The sequence below is a fragment of the Spea bombifrons genome, chromosome 3 (assembly GCF_027358695.1).
Source record: "Spea bombifrons isolate aSpeBom1 chromosome 3, aSpeBom1.2.pri, whole genome shotgun sequence".
Taxonomy (NCBI): domain Eukaryota; kingdom Metazoa; phylum Chordata; class Amphibia; order Anura; family Pelobatidae; genus Spea; species Spea bombifrons.
In genome coordinates, this window is record NC_071089.1 from 41,988,866 (window position 1) to 42,004,717 (window position 15,852).

A 15,852-nucleotide genomic window follows, 5' to 3' on the forward strand; every position below is an offset into this window, starting at 1 on the left:
GCTCAGGGGTCTGTCCTGGGTCCTCTTCTTTTTAATTTTTTTATAAATGATCTCCCAAGATGCATTGAGAGCAGGGCCGGACCGGCCCACCGGGATACCGGGAAATTTCCCGGTGGGCCGGAAGGTCCGTGGGCTGGGCGGCCGGCAGACTAACCATGAAGACAGCCGCTGAGCGGCTGCAAATGGCATTGAACGCCTCCCTCGGTGCCAGGGGTGGGCTGGGCAGGGGGATAATTGCCCCCCAGGCTGCCCGAAATCTAATCAAAGCGGCCGGTGGGTGCTGATGCGGCCGGCCGGCATCAGCACCCAGCAACCGTGTGCGATGGCCGTCTAGTGATGGGAGCAGTGTGAGGGGTGAAAGCTCCACCCCCTCGCACTGACCTTTCACCCCTCACGCTGCTCCCATCACTATGCAGCCATTAGACTGCCGAGAATGTAATCTAAATGGCCAGTGCATGCTGATGCCGCCCCCTCGCACTCAGACTGCTGCAGCACCGGATGACAGGTCAATGGCATCCTGTCAGCATAGAGGAGAACAGTGTGCAGCTACCAGGAAGTCAAGAGAAGTAGAAGGTGAGTAAAATAATGTATTTTTGTACTGTATAATGTTTTTTGTATTTGTTAATTTGTTAAAAACAAAAAAAATCGGCATGTGTGTGTATGTAAGTGTGTCCCCCTATATGCCACTCTGCCTCCAGAAATGCCTTATACCCCCCTATATGCCACTCTGTCCCATGATATGCCTTTTAACCCCCTATATGCCAGAGTTGCATATAGGGGTATAAGGCATTTCTGGATGCAGAGTGACATATAGGGGGTCAAAAGGCGTATCTGGAGGCAGAGTGGCATAAAGGGGGTTAAAAGGTATATCATGGGGCAAAGGAGCATATAGGAGGGTATAAAGCATATCGGGGAGGCAGAATGGCATATAGGGGGCATAAGGCTATTCTGGAGGCAGAGTGCCCCATGATATGCCTTTTAACCCCCTTCATGCCACTCTGCCTCCAGAAATGCCTTATACCCACTATATGCCACTCTGTCCCATGATACGCCTTTTAACCCCCTATATGGCAGAGTGGCATATAGGGGGTTAGAAGGCATATCATGGGACAGAGTGGCATATATTATTTTTTATTTAATATGGCAAGCTGGATCGGCTTGCCATATAAAGTAAACAAAAATGTCCCATGATATGCCTTTTAACCTCCTATATGGCAGAGTGGCATATAGGGGGTTAGAAGGCATATCATGGGACAGAGTGGCATATAGGAGGGTTGAGGCATATCAGGGAGGCAGAGTGGCATATAGGGGGGTATAATACTTTTCTGGAGGCAGAGTGCCCCATGATATGCCTTTTAACCCCCTTTATGCCACTCTGCCTCCAGAAATGCCTTATACCCACTATATGCCACTCTGTCCCATGATATGCCTTTTAACCCCCTATATGGCAGAGTGGCATATAGGGGGTTAGAAGGCATATCATGGGACAGAGTGGCATATAGGGGTATAAGGCATTTCTGGGTGCAGAGTGACATATAGGGGGTCAAAAGGCATATCTGGAGGTGGAGTGGAAAAAAGGGGGTTAAAAGGCATATCACGGGGCAGAGGGGCATATAGGAGGGTTGAGGCATATCAGGGAGGCAGAGTGGCATATGGGGGGTATAAGGCATTTCTGGAGGCAGAGTGACATAGGGAGTAAAAGGCATTTCTGGAGGCAGAGTGGCATATAGGGGATTAAAAGGCATATTATGGGACAGAGTGGCATATAGGAGGGTATAAAGCATATTAGGGAGGCAGAGTGGCATATGGGGGGGCATAAGGCTTTTCTGGAGGCAGAGTGCCCCATGATATGCCTTTTAACCCCCTTCATGCCACTCTGCCTCCAGGAATGCCTTATACCCACTATATGCCACTCTGTCCCATGATATGCCTTTTAACCCCCTATATTGCAGAGTGGCCTATAGGGGGTTAGAAGGCATATCATGGGACAGAGTGGCCTATAGGGGTATAAGGCATTTCTGGAGGCAGAGTGGCATATAGGGGGTTAGAAGGCATATCAGGGGGGCAGAGTGGCAAGCCTGGGGGCAGAGGTGCATAACTCGGGGGTAGGTTGTCAAATGAAAGGAAATAAAAACCAAACATGTCTCAATCATAGCTTTTATTAAATATGGAAAAAAATAGTCTACATGAATTAATAAAGAAATAAAAGTTTCTTACCAGAATATCGTGAAGAATAATGTGATTAGGGCTGAAACAACTAATCGATAAAATCGATAATTGTCAACGATTTTCATTATCGATTAATCGGATCGATTTTTATCTATTATAAAAAGAGTTTTTTTTCAGAGCAAATGCTCTGAAAAACTCCTCTCCTTATATAATCCGACCTCAAACAGCGATCAGATTATAACACCGGAATCCAGATCCCCTGCGACGCTGCAGGGGACCTGGATTCCCCTCACAGTCGGCCGGTCTCTCACTTCCGTCTCTCTCCCCCTCCCATCTGCCTCCTCCCCCTCCCATACATCACTCTGCCTCTCTACCCAGCACCGTTACTGAAGGCACTTTCCCTGCAGCTTCATAGAAGCCTCAGTGTAAGTGAAGGTGAGTAACGGAGAATCATCCTCTCGGTCATCCGGTGGGGGTCTGCATCGCACAGACAGACTCCGTTACTGCCCTTCACTTACACTGTGGCTTCTATGAAGCTGCAGTGAAAGTGCCTTCAGTAACGGAGCCGGGTAGAGAGGCAGAGCGGTGCATGAGAGGGGTGAGGAGTCAGAGGGGTGTATGGGAGCCACCCTCCAATACACCACTCTGGCTCCTCCCCCTCTCATACGCCACTCTGCCTCTCTACCCGGCTCCCTGGTGTCTTGTCAGAAACGGAGGTTCACAGGAGGCAGAGTGGAGTATGGGAGGGGGGAGGAGGCAGAGTGGAGTATGGGAGGGGGGAGGAGGCAAAGTGGAGTATGGGAGGGGGGAGGAGGCAAAGTGGAGTATGGGAGGGGGGAGGAGGCAAAGTGATGTATGGGAGGGGGAGGAGCCAATGTGATGTATGGGAGGGGGAGGAGGCAGAGTGGAGTATGGGAGGAGTGGAGTATGGGAGGGGGAGGAGCCAGAGTGGTGTATGGGAGGGGGAGGAGCCAGAGTAGTGTAGGGGAGGAGCCAGAGTGGAGTATGGGAGGGGGAGGAGGCAGAGTGGAGTATGGGAGGAGCCAGAGTGGAGTATGGGAGGGGGAGGAGCCAGAGTGGTGCATGGGAGGAGGCAGAGTGGAGTATGGGAGGGGGAGGAGCCAAAGTGATGTATGGGAGGGGAGGAGGCAGAGTGGTATATGGGAGGGGGAGGAGGCAAAGTGATGTATGGGAGGGGAGGAGCCAAAGTGATGTATGGGCGGGGGAGGATGCAGAGTGGTGTATGGGAGGGGGTGGAGGCAGAGTGGAGTATGAGCGGGGGGAGGAGCCAGAGTGGTGTATGGGAGGGGGAGGAGCCAGAGAGGTGTATGGGAGGGGGAGGAGCCAGAGTGGTGTATGGGAGGGGGAGGAGCCAGAGTGGTGTATGGGTGAGTTATAGTGGTGTATGGGGGGTATTATGAATTTTTAGGGCATATAGGGGGTATAAGGTATATGGATACTAGGCATATCAGGGGGGCATAAACATATCTGGGGGTAAAAGGTATATCAGGGGGCTCAGTGGCATATAGGGGGTATAAGACATATCGATATTAGGCATATCAGGGGGCATAAAACAAATCTGGGGGTAAAAGGTATATCAGGGGGCTCAGTTGCATATCACTGGCATATAAGGAGTATAAGGCATATCAGGGGGCACAGTGGCATATCAGGTGGCACAGTGGAATCTGGCGTATAAGGCATATATGGGGGCAGAGTGGCAAGCTGGGGGTCAGATGTGCATAACTGGGGGCAGTTTGGTAAATAAAAAAATTTAAACAAGGCTTTTTTCTCAGTTCTTATTAAATATGAAAAATAGTTAACATATGAATTAATATTTACTAATAACTTTGTATTAAAACCTAGTTTGAGAAACACCGTGTTTGGGTTCTTGTAGCTTTTATTATTATGTCGGTAAAATAAGAAGGTGAATAGAGATAGGCCATTGCAATAAAGAGATGAAAGTGTAAATTGTACGTTTTTTATTGCAATTTTTCTTCAATTTAAAATAATGTATTTTTTTATCCGATTAATCGATTAATCGACAAAATAATCGGCCAACTAATCGATTATTAAAATAATCGTTAGTTGCAGCCCTAAATGTGATCAGTGTTTTGTTCCACTGAATAAAATGGAACTCTTTCATCTAAAAATGTTCGCAGTAGTAAATGTTTTGATCCCATTATGTGTAATGTATTTCATTTATTAGGGCCTTTTAACACTTTTGCTTTCTGGCATTTTAATACAAATAATGAGATAAAAAGAATGGCACATAGTGTGACTCGGGTGTGTATAAGGGGTGCGTGTGGGTATAAGAGCATCACCGTGAGATAAACTATATGGGGCTGGTCTCCAAATTTTTCCAGGGCTGCTTTTCAGTCCCAGTCCGGCCCTGATTGAGAGCCATGTCACAGCTTTTGCTGATGACACAAAATTAGGCAGGGTAATTCAGACTAATTTGCATGTTTCTTCTTTGCAGGAAGATTTAGACAGAGTTGGGGACTGGGCGTGCAAGTGGCAGATGAGGTTCAACATAGAGAAATGCAAAGTAATACATTATGGTAAAAATAATAAAAATGCAACCTATTCTATAAATTCAATATCCTTGGGGAAAACTACCAATGAGAAGGATTTAGGAATAATGGTAGACAAAAGACTTGACAATAGTGCGCAATGCAAGCAAGCAGCTGCAAGGGCCAATAAGGTTTTGGCATGCGTAAAAAGAGGTATTGATTCACGGGAGGAGGATATCATCTTGCCTCTTTACAGGTCAATGGTAAGACCTCACCTTGAATATGCGGTACAATTCTGGGCACTGGTCCTTAAAAATGATATTATGGAATTAGAAAAAAGTGCAAAGGAGGGCTACAAAATTAATAAGGGGATTGGGAGATACTAGTTATGAAGAGAGACTAAAAAAGTTAATTATATACACTAGAAAAACGGCATCTTAGAGGGGATATTATAACATATAAACATATGCAGGGCCAATATGAAGAGCTCTTCAGTGAGCTGTTCATTAACAGAAATGTACAAAGAACGAAAGGTCACCCTCTGAGACTGGAAGAGCAGAGATTTCATAGATGACAAAGGAAGGGAATTCACTGCGAAGAGAGCTGGTGTTATCAAATACATTAGATGCCTTCAAAGGGGCTCTGGATATTTTTTTTTAGAAAGGCATGACATACAGGGATATAAATAGAATTAATATTTTAGAGCTTCTTGATCTAAGATGTGTGAAAGCCTGGTGGCCAACTACAAGAAACGTGGGTTTGGCCACCAAGTACTAGGTTATGTTTTGCAAAGGGGTGAAATACTGTATTTGCTTGATTATAAGACCCTAATTATAAGACTACCCCCAAAGTTTCAATATTCTTTAAGAAAAAAAAGAAAAAACCTGAATATAAGACTACCCTATAAGAAAAAAGTTTTATTAGTAAATATTAATTCACATCATTTTAATGCAAACTACGATTGAGGAGAAAAATGCATTTTTTGTTTTTATTTCCTTTTATTTGCCACTCTGTCCCCCAGTTATGCACATCTGCCCCACGGCTTGCCACTCTGCCCCCAGATATGCCTTATACTCCCTATATGCCACTCTGCCCCCCCCAGATACGCCTTATAGCCCCTATATGTCACTCTGCCTCCCCTGACATGCCTTATACCCCCTATATGCCACTCTGCCCCCAGATATGACCTATAGCCCCCTATATGCCACTCTGCCTTCCTGATATCCCTTATTCCCCTTTATATGCCCCCCCCAATTTACCGACGGATCCCTAGACTTCTCCTCCGTGCTCCAGTCTCCCTGGTGTCAAGTGGGGGCACCCGGTGGATGTCTGCATGATGCTAGCCGTGACTTCTATGATTGAGCACCGGAAGGTGAGGTCACGCCGGAAGCTCGGTCATAGAAGGCATGTGTTGTCCTTGAGCCACGGCCTCCTGGTTTATTTACATTGACACAGGGCAAAACATCTTGCACGTAGACTGTGTTTTCAAAATAAGGGACTTACCAAACTGGTAGTGGAACAGGGATCAGAAGGCCATCTGGTGTCCCAGTAATAATTGTACTCCAACTTAGCGACCCTCACGTGTGCACAAACACAGCACTACTCCCCCTTAACAGGGTAAAATTGTTAAACTGCCTGGCAGCAGAAGTGATAAGCCTCCAGAGTGAGAATCAACTCTGTTCCCAAAGGATCAGAATTTGTTAATATGTGATTATTTTGATTATATTCCTGATTATACTTGTTTCAGTTGTGAATATGGTTTTATGTATGATTTACTGTATATTGTACACCAATCTGCCATAACATTATGACCACTGCCAGGTTAAGTGAAAAAACACTGATAATCAGTGGGTGGGTTCTATTAGTAAGCAAGTGAACATTTCGTTATCAAAGTTGATGTGTTACAAGCAGGAAAAGAGGGCAAGCGTAAGTATCTGAGCGACTTTGACAAGGGTCAAATTGTGATTGTTAGATGACTGGGTCAGAGCATCTCCAAAACTGCAGCTCTTGTGGGATGTTCCCAACTGCAGCGGTCAGTATCAAAAGTGGTCCAAGGAAGGAAAAGCGACGAACCTGTGACATGGCAGGACAAGGTTAATTGATGTACATAGGGGTGAAGACTAGCCTGTGTGGTCAGGTTGCTGAAAACGTTAATCGCAGTGTGTTGTGTATGAGGCTGTGTAGCAGCAGACCAGTCAGGATGCCCATGCGGACCCCTGTCCACTGCTGAAAGCATCTACAACAGGCACGTGTGCATAAGAACTGGACCACAGTGCGATGGAAGAAGATGGCCGATCTGATGAATCACAATTTTTTTTACATCACATGGATGGCCGGGTGCATTTGCACCGCTTACTTTGAAAACACATGGCACCAGGATGCATATATGGAGGCCCATCCTTGTAACTTACAGGACTTAAAAGATCTGCTGCTAATGTCTTGGTGCCAGATACCAGAGCACACCTCCAGAGGTCTAGTGACCTCACAATATTAGGCAGGTGGTCATAATTTTATGGCTGTTATAACTGTGACAAGGTCCTGCTCATATGTGAATCTTGTTCTTAAATTATTATTATCTTCCGTTCTATATATATATATATATATATATATATATATATATTTGTAATTTTTTTTGTAATCTCCCATTTTAGGAAGATTATTGGGACTGCATGTTTATACTAAAACAATCCTCGTATTAGGCAGAACTTAAATTCTTGGTGCACGAGCAGGACTCCACCCAATCCAAAAAAACTAAATGAAATAACTCAGTGAATTGATTTGATGAAATAAACACGTCAATTCACTAAGTGGTGAGCTATGTTGTTTCATTTTAATTTTGCAATTTTACGCTTGCGGATGGAGCTTATTTACCGGAGTATTATTTTATAACAGGGACTGGATTAGCTACTTATATTTCGCTGGCCAGAGTATGAGAAAGGCCTAAAGTCCGAGTAAGACTCCCTGATTTGTTTTACAATGTCATATACAGTGTTAATATTCAGCAGGAACGAGAGTGAGAGACAGAGAGAGTGAGAGACAGAGAGAGTGAGAGAGAGAGAGAGAGAGAAGTGAGAATACACTTTTTAAAAGTTTTACCTAACTAAATTAATTATACTTAAATGTTTAATTTATTTATTTTAATCTATTTTCAATTAATGTTTTCTAGTGCCTTATCACCGTCTCACTTATTTATATTTCTTCATTAACCTTACCTGCCAAGCTCTTTCTGGACAGCTTGTTTCACTGTTGTTATCAGCTCAGTCAGACCTAAGGTTAAAAAGATGACTATTATATTGTATCCCTTTGTGTGTCCATTCCTCGCAAAATATTAAAGGGACAGTCTAATGTCCCTGACATCCCATGTAAAAAAAATATTTAAAAAAATACTGTATTTGCTCGATTATAAGACAAGGTTTTTTTCAGCGCAAATGCTCTGAAAAATATCCCTCGTCTTAATTTGAGGTCGTCTTCTAATCAGATATGGGGGTATACGGCATTTCTGGGGGGCAGACATGCATAACTTGGGCGGGAAAATAAAAACAAAAAAATCATTTTTTTTAATCATAGTTTTTATTAAATATCAAAAAATTGTTTATATGTGAAATAATATTTACTAGTAAAACTTTTTTCTTATAGGGTCATGTTATATTTAGGTTTTTTCTTTTTTTCCTAAATTAATATTCAAATTTTGGGGGGTCATCTTATAATTCAGCAAATACGGTAGATTTAAAAACATCAATGGCAGCACTCTCCACACATGCGCACTGGGATCTGAAAAGACCCTTGTCCCCAAGCAGGCACTGAGGCTGTCTGGAGGTGAGTATATCACAAGCAGGAAGATATGTTTTGGCCGAACACACCTCCTGCAAGGCAATAAGCTGTAGGATGTGAAAAGGGACAAATTCATATAGGTGAGTCTGGAGAATCCTCCTGGGCATTTAAAAAATGGATCACATAAAAAATGTAAAGGACCAAAAGGCTAAAAAAATGTATAATTAAATCCTACCATCTCCAAGGAGGTGTTGGATACTGGACAGATATTGTTGTTGCACCTCAGGGGAAGCTTGAACTGCCTGGAAATAAAATCAATGCTCAATTAAATGATGTAATTCAGCATATATTCAGCATTTATACCTAAAGTACAATTTGTGTGAAAAGAAGCACAAAATAAATTATTACCATAAAGTTTGACAAAGGTTGGCAGTAAAATTAGTGGTTGGAAAGTGTTACAAAACCAGCCTTTGGAGTATCTCGTTTACAAAAATATATGGTTTGATGGGGGTAAATTGAATTGGTCGGCTTCAAAGATGTTCCAAATAGGACACGTGGACAGGATTACTACTTGTACTTATTCCCCTATAACTTGCAAAAAAAAAAAAAAAAAAAAAAGGGTATTTCTAGACTGATAGTAGAATCTATTTAGCAGGTTGGTTATTAGCTTTTTTTTTTTTTTTTTTTTTTTTTTTAGATGAGTAAAGGTGCTTTTTTAAAAATTTACACCATATATTTTTTTTTTAAATAAGAAATTGGATTAAATGATAAAAAATGGTATCTGAAGAAAGCCCTTCTTGTTCTGAACAAAAAAATGTTAAAACAGCCTCAGTCACGAAAGGTACAAAAAAAAATCCTATGTGAACCTGTTCCCTAACCAATATGAGACTTTTAGTTTTGTGAGTGAGAAGGGTGGTATTTAGGTTGCTGTGACTGATTGATGCGGCACATATATGCACCTGACCTCTGCTTCTGAAGCAAGTAGCCTACCAGGACAAATCTGTCCAATGGGTCTTTGTGGAGTGTATCTTCCTGTCTAAGTCTTTGTGAAAGAGGATCACTACCCCCTTAATTCATCCAGGATTATAAGTAGCAATCCCCTTCTACACCCAAACCAGCTGTTTTAGATGTTCCTTTACAACCGTTGGGTTAGATATCCCCTTGACATTCCATAAAACCAGTTTAAGGGGGGGGCAAAACAGAGACCCCGTAAAGTTACTACACCCTACGGAACTATGGGGGACAAAAAACAAATGGGTTATTGACAGTGTAAATTAATCTACTGGATGACAGGGACAGCACCCAGCAAGGAGGCATCTGCCCTAGAATCAATTTCTGTGGAAGGGGCCAAGGAACAGTTGTCCAGAGTTGAGGGAGTGCTATCAACAACATACCTCCCTGCACAGGAAACATTATGAGCCCCTCACTAGTCTGAAATAGTGGGGGCAAACGAACAAGTGGGAATTTAAACCCAGAACACTAAAGAAATAAAGGGCGCGGTAGCGGCGGCAGTCGTCGTTTCGGGGCCCCGGGGTGGGTACCAAGCGGTCACCCTTCATCCATTACCTCTGCATCCTTTCTTACTGGCTTATTCTGGTTCCTTCTGCTTTCTTTCTCCTTTTTAGTCGCGTTTCCACAGATCGGCGCCTTACTGGTTCTCAGCAGCGCTTCTTGTCGTTGGCCATCTTGGCCGGCTAGTGAGATCTCGCCTCGCGAGATCCGGCCCCCATCTTAGTTCTCTCTCATTTCGCGGCCATATTGGTGTTCCTTCTTAGCTTGTTTCTACCGCGGCGGTCATCTTGTGGATGGCAAGCGGCTCTCGCGTGTTCTCTAGAGTTCCGGTCGCCATCTTTATTGTATTCACGGCGGTTTTTCCTTGCAATATCGCTCCGTACTTCAGCTACTACACGTGGAGTTCACTTTGCTCTTTCCTGCCGGCTTGGGTGAGCCCCTACTGCATTGCTGACTTATTTGAGCCTCTGGGTGAGCCCCTATTATATTTACAGAATTTGTTTTTCCCAAAAATTTGGCTCTGTGATCTGGTCCAGGCTGAGTCCCTCGATATATATATTTATATATATAGCCTAGGTGAGCCCTATTTGCTCTCTCTGCAATGTTCATCCCAGGATGCCTTCATGGCCTGGTTGGAGGAAAAATTTTCAACTTCTGTGGAATCCTTTTTCTCAAAAATGTCGGCCAATCTGCCTCAGGGACAGCCTCCTTCAACGTCAAAAACCCACTCCCCCCCCTCAGAGTCTGACTCTGAGAAGTCTGAAGGGGAGGCTTCTGGCTCCAAGCGCCCATGGAAAGGAAGCAGTGTTTCAGCTGGCAAGGGTAAGGCACCCGCCAAGCGCCCTAAAACCTCGGACAACCCCCTACATGACCCTCTGTCCATAGTGGACGAATGGAGAGCGGATTCATCTAATGAATCAGAGGCATCTATTAATCTGGCTTCGTCCAGAGATTTGGACTCACGTCTCATCCGTGAGTATTTGGTGGCTGAGCCCCACCTAGCGGACCCCCACCATGCCCTGGGTGAGTCTTTGACCCCACATGCGGCCTCTACCTCGGCAGACCTCCCGGTCCGCGACCCTACGGGATCCGTTCTCTTCGACCCCACCACCATTCGCCCCCTGAACATATAGCCCTTTATCTTCAGAAATGGCTGCGAAAGCCGCTTCCCAAGGATGTCCGTAATAAACTCAGGGCAGAATGCCCTCGCCTCTGCATACCTGACAAGGTGGCGCTCACCCCTGACTTTGAACCCAATGTGGTCGCATTATTGTCCCTTAACAAACGGGATCCTAGAAAGGGGCTGGAAATGGGGCTTAAGTCGGCCCAGGACAAGCTCCTAGACCTGGTGGGTCCTGTCACCCAGATCCTATCTTTAGCGGACAGAGCGTTTCTGCAGGCTAAGCCTCTCGACCCCAAGATTATCCGGGATTGGGCCCTAAGAGTAGTTTGCCTCCTGGGTAATGCTAATGTGGCCATAGCCACGGAACGCAGCAAGGCGGCTCTTCTCCGCATGGACCCCAGGCTAGCCGAACTAGGCACTAAAGATTTAGGCGCAGCCGCCAACGGCTAACTTTTCGGAGATGCCTTCGTTAAGGAACTCAGTCGCCATGTATCGCTTTTGACGTCTTGGAATAAGGCTAAACTGTTTATGAAGAGGGTCTTTCAACCTAACCCTCATTTTTCTGGCAGGGCTGGTCGACAGCTGTACCTCCTTCCAAGGCCCCCGGAATTTTCCTCAAAACCAGTCGTCCTACAGGGCTCCATTCCAACAACGGTCCTACACCCCACGAGGAGGAGGTAGAGGCGCTTCCGGCTTCCCTAGAGGACGCTCCGGCTTCGGTAACAGTTTCTCTTGTCTTTCTTTCCCTCTTTGGGTTGGGGGCAGAATATCCTGTTTTTTCCACAACTGGGAGTGGATTTCGTCAGACCCTTGGATCCTCCAAACCGTCCAGGGTTTTAGGATAGATTTCGTCTTCCCTCCCTTTCAGATTCACAGACCAACTCCACCGCGCCGATCTTTAGCAGACCTAGCGCTTATAGACTCGGAGCTTCGCTCCCTACGCGACAAAGGGGCTATCCAGCGGACACAGGAACCCATTGGTTTCCTCAGCTCCATTTTTCTGGTCAGGAAACGATCCGGCGATTTCTGCCCGGTCATCAATCTCCGCTCCCTCAACTCCTTTGTGGTTTATCAACACTTCAAAATGGAGGGGATCCATCTATTACGAGACCTTATGGTAGAGGGCGACGGGTTCACCAGACTAGACCTTACGGACGCCTACCTTTCCGTTCCCATTCACCCGGATCACAGACGTTTCCTTCAATTCCGTTGGGGCCATCAAGGCTCTTCCCTTCGGTCTAAGTTCAGCCCCCTGGTGCTTTACCATGCTCCTGAAACCAGTGATGGCCTTGTTCCGATCCAGGGGTATCAGATGCATCGTCTATCTAGACGATATTCTGCTCTTCTCCGACACTCTGCAGCGCATAAAAGCCCATCACCTGCTCAGGACACCGTCTTACGACCAGGCGATTTCGCTGACCTCCGAGGTTCGCCATGCGCTCCAGAGGTGGCTTCGCCACATGGAGGCGTGGAATGGTCGGGCGATCTTCGGCTCTCAGCCGGACTTCATCCTAGAATTCGATGCCAGTCTGTTGGGTTGGGGCGCAGCATCCGAGTCCGGGGCAACCGGAGGTCATTGGTTCCCGGAAGAGAGCCTTCTCCACATCAACTGTCTCGAGTTGATTGCGGGCTCATTTGCTATCAAGAGCCTGGCCAAGGATTGCTCGGATTGTTGTCTTCTTCTTCGTATGGACATCATCTCGGCGGTCCGCTACATCAACCGGTTGGGGGGCACGTGTTAACTTCTTGGCAGACCAATTTTTAGAGGGCAAGTCCTACAGGACTGTGAATGTCTTCCGATCGGCCATTTCCTGGGGTCACACAGGTTTTTCAGGTGAACCCGCGGGCAGGGCGCCTTTAGTGTGTCACCTTTTGCGGGGTATCCGCTTGTCCCGTCCTCCGGCGGCCCGATACGATTCCCTGTGGGACGTAGCGGTCGTCTTGGATTTCCTCCGTACTTGGCCGGATAATGACTCGCTCTCCCTTCGACAGTTGTCGGCGAAACTTACCACCATCTTATGCCTTTTGTCTTTCCGCAGGGTGTCGGACGTTCGGGCCTTTGATGCCAACGCCCTTACCTTTTCCCCCGTAGGGGTTAGGGGTCTCATTTAACATTCGTTGGAGGACGAAATCCTCGTCCTCCTCTGTTTCCTACCCTTACCTCCTCGACGATCCCAAGCTGTGTGTCGCCAGGTGCGTCCGTTCTTACCTTTCGCGCACCTCCGCGATCCGCCCTGTTTCAGAGTCTCAACTCCTTATTTCTTATGTTAAGCCGTTCAAGGCGGTTTCCTGTCTCACGTTAGCCCGTTGGGTTCGGTGGCTCCTTTCCCTGGCGGGCGTGGACCCTTCCTTGGGTGCCCATTCGGTGTGGGGGGCTTCGGCGTCCTGCGTCCTTCGAGCTGGTGGGGCCCTGGCGGACATCCTTCAGGCGGCCGACTGGTCCTGTGCGTCTACCTTTTGCGCCTTCTATTTCCGCCTGGTGTCGTTGTCGGCGATTTTATTAGTTTCGGGCGTTACAAATACAAAATAGGAAGCCTCCTGTCTTGTCTTAAAATTGGGAAATTATTCTAGCCTTGGTGCCTGAATAATTATAATTTTAATAAAGACAGGAGGCGAGTATTTTCCCACCCGGGTTTTCTCCCCTCTCTATGTTTGGTGTCTCCGACGGATGAGTATTCTCAGGATGGGGTTTTTCCTCGGGGAGTTGGGGTCTTCCCCTCCTTTTGTACTGGATTGTTTTGCTGCTATTTTGTGCTTCTGTTGATTGGTATGCCCTAGTCTGGGACCTCGCCCTGTCATGTTTTTCTCTTTCTTTCAGCTTGATTTCGTTGGAATACCCACGGCTGCGCTGCGGGCTGGTTGACATGTGTCGTCGCTCTCCAGTTTTCCTGTTCAGATTCCGGTTTCCGTTCCAGTTCGGTTTCTGATCGGGGTTTTTTCCTGTTGGTTGATGGAATTCCTTGGTTCCGGTTCACAGCAGACGAAAGAGGAAGAGAGGGACTGTTTAGGGGTTTATATACCTCCTGTATACTGTTTCTATTGGTTGTTCACACTTGTTCATTAACTCTTTCTTTGCTGCTATGGTGAGACGTAAAGGAAGTAATTCAAAATACTCGCCTCCTGTCTTTATTAAAATTATAATTATTCAGGCACCAAGCTAGAATAATTTCCCAATTATTATCTATGCATTAAAAAAGAAAGGTAAGTCCAAAAACCCAAATTGGAGAAGTGTCACAAACCGGGTCCATACAGACGACTGTAAAGACCCAGAGCGCCCAAAGATTGTGTTCAGGAGAAGCGTTAGCATGGGCCTCCTGGGAGACGTGAAGCAGCTGAATCCAACTTAATGGAGATACAGCAGGGGAGAAGAACAGTGGCCCAGTATGCCGTAGAATTCCGCACACTCGCATATGAAACTGACTGGAATATCAGTGCGTTAACTTCTGCTTTTCGTAGGGGACTGAATGAGTCCTTGAAAGACGCCCTCACCTACCGTGATTTACCTCATGATTTGGAAAATTTAATTACTCTATGCCTACGATTAGAAGCCAGAGGTCTGGAGAGAAGATTTGAACGGGAGAGAGAACGAGACAGAAGGCCGTGTCAATTTCGGCCTCCGGTTCGTCCAATCGTTCACATGTCTTCTGAACCAGTTCCTGCGGCCGCGGAACCTATGGAAATAGGCCCGGTACTTCATCTTTCGGCCGAAGAAAAACAGCGTCTTAGATCCTTGGGCCTATGCTTATACTGTGGGCAGAAGGGACATTTGATTTACGCATGCCCCAAGAAGTCGGGAAACGCCAGAACTTAGTGAAGATCGGAGGTGCTTCACTAAGTGCTACTGTAGCCACACCTCCTCCACCTCCCATCAAGCTGCAGTGGCAAGGCCACCAAGTGGCCACAAAGCTTTCATTGATTCAGGGGCAGCAGAGAATTTTATAGACAAGACCTGGGCTCTGGATAATAATATACCCTTAAAGCCAAAGACTCAGAAGACGGCTATTTCTGCGTTAGACGGGACTCCCCTGGGAACAGGGATGGTGTCCTCTCAAACGGACGTTATTGGTGCAGTAGTCGGTGTTCTACATTTCGAGGAGATACAATTCGATGTCCTGTCCAGTCCTCACATACCAATTATCCTGGGAATGTCATGGCTCCAATCTCATAACCCCAGCATCGATTGGAGAGAAGGGCAGATCTTGGCCTGGAGTAAGGAGTGTTTAAAGAATTGCTGCAACACTCCCACTAAGTTAAGTTTGATACTGGACACACCAGCTAAAGACCCCCGTCAACTAATTCCATCTCAGTACTGGGACTTTCTGGATGTCTTTTCTAAACAAAAAGCGAACACTTTACCTCCTCACCGTGCGTATGATTGCGCAATAAAGCTGTTACCCGGTTCAAATCCACCTAAGGGGCACACGTACCCATTATCTAAACCCGAAAATCAAGCTTTGGCTCAATACATTGAAGAGAGTTCGGAAAAAGGATTCATCAGGCCTTCAGCATCTCCAGCCGGTGCAGGGTTCTTTTTCGTCGCCAAGAAAGATGGCTCTTTACGCCCCTGCATCGATTACCGGGGGTTAAATAAGATAACTGTAAAAAATAAGTACCCTCTTCCCCTCATAACTGAATTATATGACCAATTAAAGGACGCCACCATCTTTCCCAAACTTGACCTCCGTGGGGCGTATAATCTGATTCATATTCAGGAGGGTGATGAATGGATGACCACTTTCAATACTCGATACGGGCATTATGAATATC

At 46.1% G+C, this 15,852-nt stretch overlaps 1 protein-coding gene across 2 annotated transcripts in view; it reads right to left on the bottom strand.

Annotated features, from left to right (window-relative positions):
• The window catches only part of PEX3 (peroxisomal biogenesis factor 3), a 122,921-nt gene that overhangs the window by 36,536 nt on the left and 70,533 nt on the right, over positions 1-15,852 (bottom strand). For both annotated transcript variants that reach the window (XM_053460880.1, XM_053460879.1), the window contains exons 7-8: positions 8,686-8,752; positions 7,892-7,946 (exon numbers count right to left, since the gene is read on the bottom strand). In XM_053460880.1, coding sequence (XP_053316855.1) covers positions 7,892-7,946; positions 8,686-8,752 — 122 coding nt within the window. The remainder of the gene's footprint in view (positions 1-7,891; positions 7,947-8,685; positions 8,753-15,852) is intronic.